The sequence below is a fragment of the Anabrus simplex genome, chromosome 5 (genome assembly GCF_040414725.1).
Source record: "Anabrus simplex isolate iqAnaSimp1 chromosome 5, ASM4041472v1, whole genome shotgun sequence".
In the NCBI taxonomy this organism is placed as follows: Eukaryota; Metazoa; Arthropoda; class Insecta; order Orthoptera; family Tettigoniidae; genus Anabrus; species Anabrus simplex.
This window is the reverse complement of record NC_090269.1, coordinates 369,562,532-369,582,185: the sequence shown is the minus strand read 5'-3', so window position 1 is coordinate 369,582,185 and position 19,654 is coordinate 369,562,532. Positions and strand designations below refer to the sequence as shown.

Genomic DNA, 19,654 nt, shown 5'->3' with positions numbered 1-19,654 from the left:
AACAATGTCATCAACATGACTGTTCAAGTGCAAATTACTTTCAAATCTCACACCTAAGTATTTGCACTTGTCATCTTTTCGAACAATTACCTCATCCAAAGTATATTTAAAATCAGTTTTCAAGCTCCTGTTTGTAAATGTTATAACAGTTAATTTGCCTCCATTAACCGTCATATTAGTATCTTCAACCCATTGTTGAATACTGTCAAGATCCCTTTGTAATTCTGAGCAATCTTCAATGTCATATATTTACTTATAAACAATTACGTCATCTGATTACAACCTTATTTTTGATGTTATATTGTTCCCTAAATCATTTACGTACATTAAGAAAAGTAATGGACCGATTATATTACCCTGCGCAATTCTCTTCCAAACTTTCTTCTTGTGATACATTCCACACTACATGCTGACTCGCTTTTCCTTTGTGACTCATTCACATGAAATCCAATAGATGTCGTTTAATACCTGCTTATCAATAACCTCAGCTAACTAGTATGTAAAAATTTAGCCAATTTCTGCTATTGACAGACAGCGCTGAGAGCATTAACATGGCTATATTTGGACATAATACCTGCTGATTTTCTTCTTCATTACGTTCCACCCCTCCTTCCTCCAGTGTGAAATCATAGCTGAACATGAACAGCAGAAGATGCCACAAAGCTCCAGCTTGCATCAGTTTCATCTGAAGTATGCTGTCCACTGCAAGGGAGCTGACACACTCAGTAGCCACAGAGCACAGCTTGGTCAGGTGCTGCAAAGGATGGAATACAACAGTTCTGTTTTTTGAATTTCATGAAAACACTTCTGTTGTAAGAAATCAGTTCATAGTGTCAAACTTCTCTGTTTTAAGACCATGTTACAATGTCTAATGTTTTAAGGGGAAGGAGATTGTAGGCTAAGGGCTCCATTCAGGATCAAAATTCAGGGCAGGTGTCGATGAGAAATCGGTACGAGTCACTGCAGGTAGAACAACCAGATGAGGAACAGGGAACTGTCGCCGAGAAGCATGGAAGTAGGAGAAAGGGAAGAGGTAGGAAAGGGAAATATGGAGTAGTGGATAAGAAAAGACAGGTGGAACAGGGTCATGGGATGGAGAAAAGGGAGGAGGAAGTAGCTTCTGCAGCTGTCAGGAAAGATAGGACTGACCAGGAGGGGAGGGGATCAAATGAGGTGGGTAGGGTTGAGGCTCTGATCATGGGGGATTCTATCGTTAGACATGTCGGGAAAGTGTGTGGAGGAAAGGGTACCAGGGTAGAGTGTTATCCAGGAATTAGGTTAAGCCAGATGTTGAAGAAAGTAGAAGAGAAGGAAGAGGGAAAGGAGAAGGTGGTTGTGTTTCACGTTGGTACTAACAACGTAAGACAAGCAGGTATAAGTACCAAAATAGTTGGGGATGAGTGGGATCTGGTAAATGCAGCACGGATGAAGTTTAAGGAAGCGGAGATTGTTATCAGTGGAATTCTGTGTAAGAGGGATACTGACTGGAAGGTGATTGGAGATTTAAATGAGACTATGAACTGGGTATGTGGGAAACTGGGAGTGAAATTTCTAGATCCTAATGGATGGGTAGGTGATAGGGATCTGCGCTCAGATGGCCTTCTCTTAAACCACAGTGGTACATATAAGTTAGGAAATTTGTTTAGAAGGGTTATAGGGAGGTACATTCAGGGAAACAGCGTGCGCTAGGCAGCGGTGTTAAAGGAAAAGGGAACTGGAAATCAAGTAGGGATGACATAAAACTGTTAGTGCTCAACTGTAGAAGTATTGTAAAGAAAGGAATAGAATTAAGTAATTTAATAGATATATACTTACCAGATATTGTAATAGGAGTTGAATCATGGCTGAGAAATGATATAATAGATGCAGAAATTTTCTCACGAAACTGGAGGGTGTATCGTAGAGATAGGATAGGAAAGGTAGGAGGGGGAGTATTCATTCTCGTGAAAGAAGAATTTGTAAGCTACGAAAAAATTAAAGATGACAAGCATGAAATTCTAGGGGTAAGGCTCATTTCTAAAGATAATAGGCAACTAGATGTCTTTGGAGTGTACAGACCAGGAAACGGTAGCGCAGATGCTGATTCAGAATTATTTGATAAGATAATCAGCTATGTGGGAAATAATAAGGAAAGGAACGTGATCGTAGCGGGTGATCTCAATTTACCAAATGTTAATTGGGAAGGTAATGCGAACGACAGGAAGCATGACCAACGAATGGCAAATAAGTTAATATGGGAAGGGCACCTGATTCAGAAAGTGATGGAACCTACTAGAGGGAAGAATATTCTGGATGTGGTGCTGGTAAAACCAGATGAGTTCTATAGAGAAACCGAAGTAATAGATGGTATTAGTGATCACGAAGCTGTTTTTGTGGTAATTAAAAATAAATGTGAAAGAAAGGAAGAGATTAAAATTAGGACAGTTAGGCAGTACCATATGGCTGATAAAACAGGCATGAGGGAGTTTTAATAAGCAACTATGATCGGTGGAAAACGGTACATAAAAATGTAAACAGACTCTGGGATGGGTTTAAAGCAATTGTTGAGGAATGTGAAAATAGGTTTGTACCTTTAAAGGTGGTAAGGAATGGTAAAGATCCACTATATTATAACAGGGAAGTAAAGATACTAAGAAGGAGGTGCAGGTTGGAAAGAAATAGAGTTATGGCTGTGCAAGTAAGGAGAAATTGAAGGAACTTACTAGGAAATTGAATCTAGCAAAGAAGTCGGCTAAGGATAACATGATGGCAAGCATAACTGGTGGCCACACTAATTTTAGTGAAAAATGGAAGAGTATGTATAGGTACTTTAAGGCAGAAACAGGTTCCAAGAAGGACATTCCAGGAATAATTAATGAACAAGGGGAGTGTGTATGCAAGGATCTTCAAAAGGCAGAAGTATTCAGTCAGCAGTATGTAAAGATTGTTGGTTACAAGGATAATGTCAAGATAGAGGAGGTGACTAATACTAAAGAAGTATTAAAATTTACCTATGACAGCAATGACATTTACAGTAAGATACAAAAGTAGAAAACTAGAAAAGCAGCTGGAATTGATAAGGTTTCGGGGGATATACTATAAAGACAATGGGTTGGGATATAGTACCATATCTGAAGTACTTGTTTGATTTTTGTTTGCATGAAGGAACTTTACCAAATGAATGGGGGAGTTGCTATAGTAACGCCAATGTATAAAGGAAAGGGTGATAGGCATAAAGCTGAAAATTACAGGCCAGTCAGTTTGACGTGCATTGTATGTAAGCTTTGGAAAAGCATTCTTTCTGATTATATAAGACATGTTTGCAAAATTAATAGTTTGACAGAAGGCAGTTTGGGTTTAGGAAAGGTTATTCCACTGAAGCCCAACTTGCAGGATTCCAGCAAGATATAGCAGATATCCTGGATTCAGGAGGTCAATTGGACTGTATTGGGATTGACTTATCTAAGGCATTTGATAGGGTAGATCATGGGAGACTACTGGCAAAAATGAGTGCAATTGGACTTGACAAAAGAGTGACTGAATGGGTGGCTCTGTTTCTAGAAAATAGAACTCAGAGAATTAGAGTAGGTGAAGCTTTATCTGTCCCTGTAAAGATTAAGAGGGGAATTCCTCAAGACAGTATTATTGGACCTTTATGTTTTCTTACATATATCGTGTTATTTGCTTTATGTCCCACTAACTACTCTTTTACGGTTTTTGGAGATGCCGAGGTGCCGGAATTTAGTCCCGCAGGAGTTCTTTTACGTGTCAGTAAATCTACCGACACGAGGCTGACGTATCTGAGCACCTTCAAATACCACCGGACTGAGCCAGGATCGAACCTGCCAAGTTGGGGTCAGAGGCCAGCTCCTCAACCGTCTGAGCCACTCAGCCCGGCCTTATATATATATCAATGATATGTGTAAAGAAGTGGAATCAGAGATAAGGCTTTTCGCAGATGATGTTATTCTGTACAGAGTAATAAATAGGTTACAAGATTGTGAGCAACTGCAAAATGACCTCGATAATGTTATGAGATGGACAGTAGGCAATGGTATGATGATAAACGGGGATAAAAGTCAGGTTGTGCGTTTCACAAATAGGAAAAGTCCTCTCAGTTTTAATTACTGCGTTGATGGGGTGAAAGTTCCCTTTGGGGATCATTGTAAATACCTAGGTATAAATATAAGGAAAGATCTTCATTGGGGTAATCACATAAATATGATTGTAAATAAAGGGTACAGATCTCTGCACATGGTCATGAGAGTATTTAGGGGTTGTAGTAAGAATGTAAAGGAGAGAGCATATTTGTCTCTGGTGAGACTTCAACTTGAGTATGGTTCCAGTGTATGGGACCCTTACCATGATTACTTGATTCAGGAACTGGAAAAAATCCAAAGAAAAGCAGCTCGATTTGTTCTGGGCGATTTCTGACAAAAGAGTAGCGTTACAAAAATGTTATGAAGTTTGGGCTGGGAAGACTTGGGAGAAAGGAGACGAGCTGTTCGACTAAGTGGTATGTTCCGAGCTGTCAGTGGAGAGATGGCGTGGGAGGACATCAGTAGACGAATAAGTTTGGATGGTGTCTTTAAATATAGGAAAGATCACAATATGAAGATAAAGTTGGAATTCAAGAGGACAAATTGGGGCAAATATTTATTTATAGGAAGGGGAGTTAGGGATTGGAATAACTTACCAAGGGAGATGTTCAATAAATTTCCAATTTCTTTGCAATCATTTAAGAAAAGGCTAGGAAAGCAACAGATAGGGAATCTGCCACCTAGGCGACTGCCCTAAATGCAGATCAGTATTGATTGATTGATTGATTGATTGATTGATTGATTGATTGATTGATCTTTAGACCACTGTGTTTCAAATACTTTGTTCTACACGTAATATGGCTGAAGATGACCTTTAAATAGATCATAGTCCCATTAAATGTTCATTTCATAAACACCATTTAATTTGTATTGAAAAGGTGGAATTAACTCACTTATTTTTTAATTTGGTTTAATCAGAGTTCAATATGGACCCATAAAATGAAATTCATTTCTCTTGATTCCTAATACAGACAGTCACCAAGATGAATGATATAAAAGTTGGTTGGTATATATATTTTAGTGAGCTTCTGAACTATTGCAATAAGAATTCAAAATGATAGCTTGACCAAACATGCAATAGACTTTATAGATTTCTGTCTATTCTCTAAGGTCCATGGTGTGGGTTCCTGTAGTAGTGTCCTAATTTGTGAACCATGAGCAATGGCTGAGTGACCTGGTAAAGGCCGACTCCAACTTATTAGATGCTATGGGAAGAGTTTTTTTCTCACAACGTATTTAAATTGATGACAAGAAATTCAGCGCCTCCAAGCAATGTGAACAGAACTGTTGTTTCAAATGTAATCATTTGCTCTCATGATAATCAGGTGGAACATATGGTTATGACATTCCGTACTTTTTCCTGGTTAAACTCTACGTCATTGAACAGTAAAATGCTACTGCATACTTTTAAATTTAGAAAGAAAAAAAAAAAGAACATTTGTTTTCTTACCTTAAATAAACTTCTAGTTTCATTATTGTAGATATAAGAGCATGTTCTCGAGTGAAATCTTTGGTCATATTTTGGTCCACCAACTGAAATAATTGCCAAAATTTTGGGATAATACTCATTCTAAATCATTTAATAAATTTGTCTTCTTCATTCAAAAGGAAGTCAAAGAGCTTTGCAAGCTCACTATGTGCATCCCTGGTAAACAAGTTTAAAGAATTAAAAATATCCCCCTTTTATCTGTACAGTAAAGCCTTGGGCTGTGAGCATAATTTATTCTGCAAATGTGCTTGTAAATTTTCTCATATGAAATAATTGAAAGGCATATGATTTGTTTCACAGCCCAAGAATATGATGTAATGATATAAAAGGATCCACATGAGAAGAAACTTCTCTACCTCTTCTAGAATATGTGGTCATGGCTTTGGAATGTTCATGACGCTTTTTGCTGCATCTGGACCCTTTAGTTCTTCCTTCTTTAATATTGTGCAAATAGTTGAGGTAGACTTTATGTCAAATCTCTTAATATTGGGCACACGCATGTCTTGTTCATAGTTCTCGATGTTTTCCATCTTAATTTTCATCATATCGTTTCCTTATTGCCTTCACATTCCTCTTAATTTTTTTCCTTCACGGAGCCCATTGTTATAGTAAAGTTACTAAATAACAGTCACTTGACTTAGACACAAAATAGAAAATGCTTTATTTAAACACACACTTGATTAAAGTGCTATAGTATACAGTTTGTAAGGATGCTAACTATACAAGCTAGACATGCTAACTGAACTCAACCACGGGAGAAGATTACCCACAATCCCACTGTGTGAGGGAAACGACTGACTCAATTGTGTGATCATGTGGCATTCAGCAGACAGATCAGTACTTACTACAGATCAGTACTTTGCTCATTTATCAAGTTATAATTCTTTAAATTTATTTGCTTGTCTTGCAAAACACACGCAATCCGAGGTTTTGCTGTATTTATTTCTTCATGTTCTGCTTCTTTGCAAGAATATGGTAAGGCTATTAAGCAAACCATTTTGTTTGTTTTGTTTCTCTTTCCTTTGCTTCTGATACGTGGAATCTTCCAAATGCACGTTACTTTGATTTTCATCGCATCACTACAAATAAGTGGGAGTTAGCCTTAAGTCATCCTGAGAGTCAGCATACCAGTTGCTATGAAAAATGAGAGGGCATCTCGGGACATAATCTCAGTCGTGGCTCTCCTTGTGCTCAGGTGGCTAGGACTATATCAGTGGTTTCTAAATTGGTAGAGGAAAAATTCTCACTAGGACTATAAGTTATATATGGTAGCATCCTATTTTTCACAAATCGCTGAAAAGTCATGCAAAGATGATTTGGGTGTCAGCATCACACAACCTGGCTAGAAGGTCATGGATCTGCTACACCAGTAGGTGTTGCAGGAAACATGAATTAACTCTTTAAATCCTCTGCAATTGATGCACACGAGAAAGAGACCATGTTTGTGCCTCAGCACACACTGCAGAGCTTCTAAGATGACAAAGAGTTCTTCAGTATACATGCTACAGACACTACGTAGCGGTATCTTTGAGTTGATATTGTCGGACATGAATGAGGAGTCCAGATACTGGTGAACAAAGTCATGGAAATATCTTTGAGGAACAGAGGCATCTGGGTTCACCCTAGGTCTACAGAGGACATCTATCCATATATTCGATTGCAGAACTAGCCATGGAGGTACTTCACTAAGGATCCACAGAAGACAACCGCTTTTAGCCAAACCCAACTTACAACACAAGCTATTAATTCGAATCTTGACTGGTCATGTGGCTATCTGCCATTCTTTGTACTTCTGCTAATATCTGATTGACAGCTTAGATGATGAGGCATTTCACGAATTCTAGCAGCCTACATGAGGAGTATATGCTGCCGTCTTTTTCGCAAAGGTTGCAGAGAGTTGCCTGGGAATCAAGCTAGTCCGGAGAGCTTCCATTGCCTGCCTAACTTCACTATGGTGTTTACTATTTAAATGATTCAGCATAGATTTTGTTGCTGAATCATATGCTGCTCTACCATAGTCAATACACAAAAAAATATCAAAGCAGTATACAAAAAGAAGCAGCACCGCATGGGCAGCCTCCCTCAAAGTACTGTTGATAAACTTGAGATTCACATCAAAGAAAAGTACAATAAGTTCCACCTTTTCAATACATTATATTATGTGACAGTTTTACGTTACAGTTAAACCTTCACATTTTTATACACTCGGGACCGGTTTCGACAGTGTACCTGTCATCATCAGCCAAGAACAATTAATCGAGGACAATAAACCTTACAATACTTCAGGTATGATATAACAGTGAATATAAAATTATACATTATCTATCTACAAAAAAGTGTGAACATGTCCAGGTAAAAAATCACGATTTAAGAAAAATCATAGTCCTGTAGGGTGTACACTTATAAAATTTCTAATTAAAATAACGTGTTAAAAACCTGCTGTTATATTATAGCTATAGCAGAGATGTTTATAGGTGTAAATCTATGGAGTTTTGGCACTCAAGACATATAGCTATGTTTGACAAGTTAAAGTGTTCAAACATTTAGTTAAATGGTGTTCCACTTAGAATATGTGATACAGTTCAGCTGAGGTTATAGTAATATGTTTGTAGGCTTAGTTTGGTATTTTTAACACTCGGGACATATAGCCATGTGTGACAAGTTAAAAGTTGATAAAACATTTAGTTAATGGTGTTCCACTTAAAATATATGGTGAAGTTCAGCTGAAGCTACAACTTGGACTTGAGGAGCAGATAATTATGTAAAATATCAATATAAGTAGAAATGAACAATTTGAATGGGTCACTGCTTGTTGATGTAGATGATCAGCGAGTCCTATTAAACAATTATACATGTCGACATGTGGTTGTATATCATCTTGCTGAGAAGTAACAAAGGTCCTGGCTAAAATGGTGCTTGTAGATCTTATGTTGTAGGTTGTGATTACATAAATTGACTAGAAGGGATCCTGATCCAAGTCGGAACCTATAAGAAATAAAACGCGATATAAAGTTACCGTATTTAAGAAACGAAAGGGAGTTAAATTTCGCGAAGTATTGGTGAATGAGAAACTCACCTCAGGTGCCAAGTTGATGGTAGACGGAACGTAGTGGAACTGACAGGCTGAGGAGAGACGAGGCCTAGAAGGGAGCAGGGAGGGGCGGAGTTACTGAGTTAGGGGAAGGAGGCAACGCGGTAGAGGCGGGACTGTGATCAGGTGGGCGCGTGCGATGGTAGGGGAAATATGTAAGCGTGTTGTGTATTGTTTTGAAGATGGATCGGTTTTTTGGTATTTTAAGAGTGTTCATTATTTTGATAAAAGTGTCAAAAAGTATTGTAGGTTTTTCGGAGAGATCGTTAAGGTTAAAATTTGGGTTATGGTATTGATCGAGTGAGATGTAGAATTGTTCTGTAAAATCGAGTATGGGGCCTTTGTTTATTATTTCAATGATGTCTATGTCGTTATTCATACCATAAAATTTATGTTTATAATCATGTATATGTTGGCCTATTGCGGAAAATTTTCTGTATTTTATCGCATTTACGTGTTCAGTATATCTAATTTTGAACGATCTACCGGTCTGTCCAAGGTAGGTGCTGAGACAGTCGTTACAGTGAAATCTGTAGACGCCTGATTTGTCAGAAGGGTTAGAGGTATTGATTGAGTTAGAATTGTATAGGATATCTAGATTTCTGTTATTAGTTTTGAAGGAGATGTTAATTTTCTGTTTCTTAAATATATTTGTAATTTTGTGAATATTACGGTTGTAGGTAAAGGTTGAAAAAGATTTCGATTTAGTAGCTTCTTTAATTAGGTTCGATTTTGGGCGATGTCTGAATTTACTGATTATATTTTCTATAAAATTCTTGTTGTATCCATTATGAGCTGCGATATTGCGTATGGTATTTAATTCTTTGTTGAGGTCTGATTTCGACATTGGGACATTAAATGCTCGATGTACTAAGCTATTATAAGTGGCCCGTTTATGGCTTAGGGGGTGAATAGAATCTTCTTGTATTGTAGTGGCAGTATGTGTAGGTTTTCTGTAGACATTATATTTGAAGGAAGATAGAAGTCTGGTGATAGTGAGATCAAGAAAATTAATAGTATTATGGGCTTCGGATTCCAGTGTAAATTTTATGTCTGTATCAATAGTGTTAAGGTGCGTTAAGGTGGTAGCTGCGTCTGTAGTGCGTTGGTCCATAATAATAAATACATCATCGATATACCTGGACCAAAGATGTATATTGCTAAATGTTATGTTATTGTCAATTTTTGTATGTTCTAAAAAATCTAAGTATATTTCTGCTAAAATGCCGGAGGCTGGGGATCCCATGGCTAGGCCGTCTTGCTTGTATATTGTTTTATCGAAGGTGAAATAGTTGTTATTGATTAAAAGTTTCAAGATAGACATAAAGTCAGTAATCTCAAGTTGACTAAGTTGACTATGGTTATGCAAATTTTGAGGGATAATTTTAAGAAGTTTTTCTGGTTTAATACTAGTGTACATATTAGTGATATCAAACGAATGTAAAGAGTGGTATGGTTGAAGTGTAAAGTCATCCAGTTGTTTGATAAGTTGTAGTGTATTCTTGATAGATTTTCTAGACTTAAAGGTGTAGTGTCTTAAGAAATTGTTGAGTGAATTGTGCTACTTTGTACAATGGGCTCGGTCTGTAGTTTACTATAGGACGTATCGGGATATTAGGTTTATGTATTTTAGGTTGTGCTTTAACGGTGGGAAGTCCTGGGTTCATTTTAATTAGTTTGCTTTTTTCACTGTCGGTTAAAAGAAATGATGTGTTTTTAAGCGTCTGTTTTAATTGCCGTTGGATAGTTTGTGTAGGATCTTTGTTAATTATTGTAAAGTGCTGTCTGTGAAAAACATTTTGGTTTTGGATACATATTCTGTTTGATTCATAATAACAGTGGTGTTGCCTTTATCTGCTTTCGTGACGATAGTATGAGTATCTTTAATTTTATTTTTAAGTTGAATGATTTTATTTCTATCTTCGAATTGAGATTTGGTCATGCTTTGGGTAGGTGATGTAAAGGTTTTCTTAAGCTGTTTGTTGGCTTCGTGTCTGAGTTCATCTTGTATATCATGTTGCGAAAACACTAATAGTAGAAACGGAAACAGCGATAAAGAAGATGCCTCATGATATACAAGATGAACTCAGACACGAAGCCAACAAACAGCTTAAGAAAACCTTTACATCACCTACCCAAAGCATGACCAAATCTCAATTCGAAGATAGAAATAAAATCATTCAACTTAAAAATAAAATTAAAGATACTCATACTATCGTCACGAAAGCAGATAAAGGCAACACCACTGTTATTATGAATCAAACAGAATATGTATCCAAAACCAAAATGTTTTTCACAGACAGCACTTTTACAATAATTAACAAAGATCCTACACAAACTATCCAACGGCAATTAAAACAGACGCTTAAAAACACATCATTTCTTTTAACCGACAGTGAAAAAAGCAAACTAATTAAAATGAACCCAGGACTTCCCACCGTTAAAGCACAACCTAAAATACATAAACCTAATATCCCGATACGTCCTATAGTAAACTACAGACCGAGCCCATTGTACAAAGTAGCACAATTCACTCAACAATTTCTTAAAAGACACTACACCTTTAAGTCTAGAAAATCTATCAAGAATACACTACAACTTATCAAACAACTGGATGACTTTACACTTCAACCATACCACTCTTTACATTCGTTTGATATCACTAATATGTACACTAGTATTAAACCAGAAAAACTTCTTAAAATTATCCCTCAAAATTTGCATAACCATAGTCAACTTAGTCAACTTGAGATCACTGACTTTATGTCTATCTTGAAACTTTTAATCAATAACAACTATTTCACCTTCGATAAAACAATATACAAGCAAGACGGCCTAGCCATGGGATCCCCAGCCTCCGGCATTTTAGCAGAAATATACTTAGATTTTTTAGAACATACAAAAATTGACAATAACATAACATTTAGCAATATACATCTTTGGTCCAGGTATATCGATGATGTATTTATTATTATGGACCAACGCACTACAGACGCAGCTACCACCTTAACGCACCTTAACACTATTGATACAGACATAAAATTTACACTGGAATCCGAAGCCCATAATACTATTAATTTTCTTGATCTCACTATCACCAGACTTCTATCTTCCTTCAAATATAATGTCTACAGAAAACCTACACATACTGCCACTACAATACAAGAAGATTCTATTCACCCCCTAAGCCATAAACGGGCCACTTATAATAGCTTAGTACATCGAGCATTTAATGTCCCAATGTCGAAATCAGACCTCAACAAAGAATTAAATACCATACGCAATATCGGAGCTCATAATGGATACAACAAGAATTTTATAGAAAATATAATCAGTAAATTCAGACATCGCCCAAAATCGAACCTAATTAAAGAAGCTACTAAATCGAAATCTTTTTCAACCTTTACCTATAACCGTAATATTCACAAAATTACAAATATATTTAAGAAACAGAAAATTAACATCTCCTTCAAAACTAATAACAGAAATCTAGATATCCTATACAATTCTAACTCAATCAATACCTCTAACCCTTCTGACAAATCAGGCGTCTACAGATTTCACTGTAACGACTGTCTCAGCACCTACCTTGGACAGACCGGTAGATCGTTCAAAATTAGATATACTGAACACGTAAATGCGATAAAATACAGAAAATTTTCCGCAATAGGCCAACATATACATGATTATAAACATAAATTTTATGGTATGAATAACGACATAGACATCATTGAAATAATAAACAAAGGCCCCATACTCGATTTTACAGAACAATTCTACATCTCACTCGATCAATACCATAACCCAAATTTTAACCTTAACGATCTCTCCGAAAAACCTACAATACTTTTTGACACTTTTATCAAAATAATGAACACTCTTAAAATACCAAAAAACCGATCCATCTTCAAAACAATACACAACACGCTTACATATTTCCCCTACCATCGCACGCGCCCACCTGATCACAGTCCCGCCTCTACCGCGTTGCCTCCTTCCCCTAACTCAGTAACTCCGCCCCTCCCTGCTCCCTTCTAGGCCTCGTCTCTCCTCAGCCTGTCAGTTCCACTACGTTCCGTCTACCATCAACTTGGCACCTGAGGTGAGTTTCTCATTCACCAATACTTCGCGAAATTTAACTCCCTTTCGTTTCTTAAATACGGTAACTTTATATCGCGTTTTATTTCTTATAGGTTCCGACTTGGATCAGGATCCCTTCTAGTCAATTTATGTAATCACAACCTACAACATAAGATCTACAAGCACCATTTTAGCCAGGACCTTTGTTACTTCTCAGCAAGATGATATACAACCACATGTCGACATGTATAATTGTTTAATAGGACTCGCTGATCATCTACATCAACAAGCAGTGACCCATTCAAATTGTTCATTTCTACTTATATTGATATTTTACATAATTATCTGCTCCTCAAGTCCAAGTTGTAGCTTCAGCTGAACTTCACCATATATTTTAAGTGGAACACCATTAACTAAATGTTTTATCAACTTTTAACTTGTCACACATGGCTATATGTCCCGAGTGTTAAAAATACCAAACTAAGCCTACAAACATATTACTATAACCTCAGCTGAACTGTATCACATATTCTAAGTGGAACACCATTTAACTAAATGTTTGAACACTTTAACTTGTCAAACATAGCTATATGTCTTGAGTGCCAAAACTCCATAGATTTACACCTATAAACATCTCTGCTATAGCTATAATATAACAGCAGGTTTTTAACACGTTATTTTAATTAGAAATTTTATAAGTGTACACCCTACAGGACTATGATTTTTCTTAAATCGTGATTTTTTACCTGGACATGTTCACACTTTTTTGTAGATAGATAATGTATAATTTTATATTCACTGTTATATCATACCTGAAGTATTGTAAGGTTTATTGTCCTCGATTAATTGTTCTTGGCTGATGATGACAGGTACACTGTCGAAACCGGTCCCGAGTGTATAAAAATGTGAAGGTTTAACTGTAACGTAAAACTGTCACATAATATAATGTATTGAAAAGGTGGAACTTATTGTACTTTTCTTTGATGTGAATTCTGCTTCAATACGGAACCTAAATATGAAGTTCTTAACTTTAAACTTGAGATTGTTAAATCTCTCTATGCAGGTAACCATAAGTTGATGGATGCCACATCAGTCTCTTATTAAAATGAAGTCCCAGGAACTTGCAGGTGTCTACACCACTGGTAGGACACTATTTTGTAAGCAGAGCCACAGATCAGGCTGACATTGACAGAAGTGTACAACTGAGGTTTTCACGACTGAAAATAGAAAACCGTGACGTAGGGTCACCTGTCGAATCAGTTAACAGCTTGCTGCACTTGTCTCACAGTAACCAGCATCCTACCCGAGCTGAAATGTAGAGCTAAATCAACAACATACAGTGATGGCAAAACTACAAGCCCAGCAGTGGGAATTATGCCATTGACAGCGATTGTAAACAGTGAGACAATACAGACCCTTGTAGTAGTTCATTTTCTTCAACGTAATATTGAGAGTACATCCTCCCTCCCAGACTTGAAATAGCCGGGGGGACATTAAGTTCTCAATAGACATTACCAAATTCGCCTCTAATTCCCAAGGATGAATTATGGAGATAATTCCCTATTGCCAGGGAGGTTTATAAGCCTTTTTGAGATCAAAGAACATTGCGATCAAGTGCTCCCTCTGAAGGAAGGCCCTCCTGAACGGTACTCTCCAGACTGACCAGATGATTGGTGGCAGACCAATGAGAGCAAAAACTATACTGGTAGTTAGTAAGGTGGCCTCTTTCCTCTAATGCTCACACAAGTTCATGGTTCATCATCCTCCTGAGCAGCTTAGATGGCGATTTGTTAGACAGACATTTAACCCTTAGCGGACAAATTTTTTTCTTGTGTAGTCCTGCACTACTAAGGGTTATAAATTTCATGTTGTTGGTCCGTATTGAACTGAGAATAACATATGAGTAAACAACACAGTAAAGGTTTCCACCTATTCAATACAAAATATGTTCACAATATTTTAAAATTACATGGAACTAGTTTCGACCCATCTAGGGTCATCATCAGCCATATCAAAGCAAAGATCACTCTTGATGAAATCCTAAGAACATGTTCATTTTAACAGTAAGATTATTATGGAATAACAAGTGAATGTGGTAAATGAAATGAACATGAATTTTAACAGTAAGAACAACCTAAATACTTGAAATTATCGATCTAGCTTTGTATCACCAATCTGACATTCAATTCTGTTGAATATCTTACCTACCGACATCAATTTAGTCTTCGAGAGGCTAATTTTCATACCATACTCATTGCACCTATTTTCAAGTTCCAAGATATTAGACTGCAGGCTTTTGGCACAGTCTGCCATTAAGACCAAGTCGTCAGCATAGGCCAGACTGCTTACACATTTCCACCTAACTGAATCCCTCCCTGCCATTTTATACCTTTCAGCAGATGATCCATGTAAACTACGAACAGCAAAGGTGATAGATTACAGCCTTGTCTAACCCCTGTAAGTCCCCTGAACCAAGAACTCATTCTACCATCAATTCTCACTGAAGCCCAATTGTCAACATAAATGCCTTTGATTGATTTTAATAATCTACCTTTAATTCCATAGTCCCCCAGTCTAGTGAACATCTTTTCCCTCGGTACCCTGTCATATGCTTTCTCTAGATCTAGAAACATAAACACAACTGCCTATTCCTCTCATAGCATTTTTCAATTACCTGGCGCATACTGAAAATCTGATCCTAACAGCCTCTCTGTGGTCTGAAACCACACTGATTTTCATCCAACTTCCTCTCAACGACTGATCGCACCCTCGCTTCCAAGGTGCCAGTGAATACTTTGCCTGGTATACTAATCAATGAGATACTTCGATAGTTGTTGCAATCCTTCCTGTTCCCTTGCTTATAGATAGGTGCAATTACTGCTTTCGTCCAATCTGAAGGAACCTTACCAACACTCCATGCTAATTTTACTTCTCTATGAAGCCATTTCATCCCTGCCTTCCCACTATACTTCACCATTTCAGGTCTAATTTCATCTATACCTGCTGCCTTATGACAATGGAGTTTATTTACCATCCTTTCCACTTCCTCAAGCATAATTTCACCAACATCATTTTCCTCCTCCCCATGAGCTTGGCTGTTCGCAACACCAACAGGATGATTTCCTTTTACATTGAGAAGATGTTCAAAATATTCCCTCCACCTCTCCAATGATTCCCTGGGATCTATTATGAGTTCACCTGAATTACTCAAAACACTTTTAGAAGTGAAGCTTCCACGGTGTGAAGAATTATTTAATTTATTTTCCGGGTTGAACCGTGTTGTACTTGTACGCATATCACGTACAGTTTGCCAACGTTTCGAATACATTGCAGTATTCATTGTCAAGGCGACTGAAATACCCCTACTCGATCCGAGGTAATCAGTCTCCCAGGCTGGGAGTAGGGGTATTTCAGTCGCCTTGACAATGAATACTGCAATGTATTCGAAACGTCGGCAAACTGTACGTGATATGCGTACAAGTACAACACGGTTCAACCCGGAAAATAAATTAAATAAATACTCAAAACACTGTTCATTTCATTTTTAACTCCCTTCCTAAGATTCTTTATTACTGTCCAGAAAGGTTTCCCTGCTGCTTCACCTAGCCTTTCAGGTTATTACCAAAATCTTCCCATGACTTCTTTTTGGATTCAACAACTATTTGTTTTGCTCTGTTTCTTTCATCTACGTACAAATCTCTGTCTGCCTCGGCCCTTGTTTGGAGCCATTTCTGATAAGCCTTGTTTTTATGTTTACAAGCTGCTCTCACTTCATCATTCCACCAAGATGTTTGCCTTTTCCCATCTTAACACACAGTTGTTCCTAGGCATTCCCTTGTTGTTTCTACTACAGCATCCCTGTATGCCACCCATTCACTTTCTATATCCTGAACCTGCTTACTATCTACTGTTTGAAACTTCTCACTAATCATACCCATGTACTTCTGTCTAATTTCCTCGTCCTGGAGATTTTCTACCCTTATTCATTTGCAGACAGATTTCACTTTCTCTACCCTAGGCCTAGAGATACTTAGTTCACTACAGATCGGATAGTGGTCTCTATCATCGAAAAATCCCCGGAAAACTCGTACATTCTTAACAGATTTCCTGAATTCGAAGTCGGTTAAGATATAGTCTATTACGGATCTGGTACCCCTAGCCTCCCATGTGTAGTAGTGAATAGCCTTATGCTTGAAGAATGCATTCGTAGCAGCTAAACCCATACTAGCACAGAAGTCCAGCAAACACTTCCCATTCCCATTAGCTTCCATATCTTCCCCACATTTACCAATCACCCTTTCGTATCCTTGTTCTATTATCCAACTCTCGCATTGAAATCGCCCATTAGCACTTTTTTATCCTTGCTGTTGACCCTGACCACGACGTCACTCAATGGTTCATAAAACTTGTCAACTTCATCCTCATCTGCACCCTCACATGGTGAATACACGGAGACAATTCTAGTCCTAATTCGTCCAACTGACAAATCTACCCAAATCATTCGCTCATTTATGTGCTTAAAAGAAACTATGTTGCGTGCAATGGTATTCCTGATAAAGAGCCCTACCCCAGACTCTTCCCTTCCCTTTCTAACACCCGTCAAGTACACTTTATAATCTCCCATCTTTTCCTCATTATCTCCCCTCACCTGAATATCACTTACTCCTAGCACATCCAGATGCATCCTCTTTGCTGACTCAGACAGTTCTACTTTCTTTCTTCCATAAGACCCATTAATATTGATAGCTCCCCATCGAATTCCATTTCGTTCGCCAAGTTGTTTCCAAGTAGTCCCTCGCCTGTCAAATAGGAGTGGGACTCCGTTACTCCCATAGGTCTGAGGCTTTCTTAAAATGTTCTGAGCTCGGTAAATTCATGAAGCAGGATGCTACCTACTTGCACATAGTCCAAGTGAGGATCTCTCCTCTAACGGGTTATGGACCACCGGTAAATTGTATAGTCCTAGCCGCCTGAGCACAAGGAGGGCCTTGACTCAGAATATGTCCAAGATGCCCACTCCCATTCCATAGCAACTGGTATCCCAACTCTCAGGACCACTTACTAGGCCACTCAGCCGTTGCCCATGGTTTACGAACTAAGACGTGACTACAGTAACCCACACCATGAACCATCATCACAAGAAAGAAAAGAAAAGAGAAAAAAGTCAGGATGCTTACCTTGAAGTACAATATATGACACAAATCTTTCACTAAGGTAGGCATCTCCACCATTTTGTCCCTACATCCCTGGAACTGGGCAGCAACACTAAAGCACCTGGTTATGTGGGTGCACACCTGAACTGCAACATCAGAAGGCTTTGAAGATGCACTCAAGACTGAAACACATCTTGAATAAGCATCTAGTAGCACCTGAAATCAAAATATTAAGAATAAAATAATACTTCAGACTAATGATGTTACAATTTTCTAAATTTATATACTTTCTGAATGTGAGATATTCAATATATGTAACATTCAGATGTAAAATTTTGGAAGAATGTACAGCCAAACAAACATAAACCTTCAAATGAGAGAAGGTAACAAGAGGTAAGAAGTGAAAACATGCAGTGATTTTTAATGAACAACATATCAAATGACATACCATGAACAAAACTGGGAATGAATGTCAGTAAAAAGTATGAAATGAAATAAAAATTAATGAAATTGAATGAGAAATATGCAATATGACCTGTTCCTGTTTATCTGACAGGAAACTTGATCAATCTGTACACTGATGTAGTGCAATATCTGTCTTGACTAGTTGATTTACTACTAGTTACATTCTCTCTGACGGACGGTCACCCATGTAAAGTGAGATGGTTGAGGTAAATAGACTTACGGTAGAATTACCGTATTTACTCGTGTATTAGAGCCCCCACCCCCACCACCACCGGCTTTTCGAGACAAAGAAAATAAAAAAATAAAAAATCTCGCATATAAGACCTCCCAACGTAATTCGTCAGAGAACAACTATTCCGCTTTGAAGCGGGTACATGTCTTATTGCAGCTCTGATGACGTCGCACAAATTTGTGAATAGTTTCGTCCGTTCGACCTACGCAACGAATACGCGACAAATCCATGCGGTACATCTGTGTTTCATAGTTAAGAAATGTCCGCCTCCGTAGCGTAGGTCTACTGCAGCTCTGATGACATCGCACAAATAGGTGAATAGGCCTAGCTTCGCGTCCGACCCGCGCATTGCAAGCATGCATCAGTCATGCTATATGTCTGTGTTTTTTAGTTAATAATGTCTGCCAGCGTAATGGTTAACACAATTAGTTGCTGTTCTTGGGAGTCTGACTTCGATTCCTGGTACCGTACTGCCAGAGATTTACGAATGGCAAGAAGGTTGATATGCGGTAAAAACGGCATATGTAACTCCCCTCCCCTGGAGGTGTGTGTCAAAAGATCTGCACTACCTCGGGATGAGGAAACGAGTTTACTTTAGTTGAGAAATATTCGCGGTTGTTGCTGTTTATACAGCAGGCGAGAACATTAACAAAGCTGTCATTTAATATCTTGTAACTCGGGCCAGTATAGGTGTATATTTGGAGAGAAGTAAGTTTAAAACGTGATAAAAGCTATCCAATTTAAACGATTGTTTTACTCGCCAACGTGTGTAACAAATAATAATAATAATAATAATAATAATAATAATAATAATAATAATAATAATAATAATTTTATGTCCCCACGTACTTTTAACGATTTTCGGAGACGCCAAACAAAACATACTAGGGTATGCGTTAATAAAAGAAGAGAGAACGAACGTACGAAATTAAACATTATGATAACAAAACGCATTACCGCCGCACCTATAGATATTCGCAAATGCGGTATATTTTCCTGTTATTTATTTTTATTCTTTCCGTCGAGGAACTTTCGCCACCATCACGGCGATAATATACCTAACCT

General features: G+C 37.8%; 1 protein-coding gene across 1 annotated transcript in view; it reads right to left on the bottom strand.

Annotated features, from left to right (window-relative positions):
* The window catches only part of Rme-8 (receptor mediated endocytosis 8), a 397,451-nt gene that overhangs the window by 130,629 nt on the left and 247,168 nt on the right, over positions 1-19,654 (bottom strand). The window contains exons 26-27 of the mRNA XM_067147687.2: positions 17,917-18,108; positions 575-754 (exon numbers count right to left, since the gene is read on the bottom strand). Coding sequence (XP_067003788.2) covers positions 575-754; positions 17,917-18,108 — 372 coding nt within the window. The remainder of the gene's footprint in view (positions 1-574; positions 755-17,916; positions 18,109-19,654) is intronic.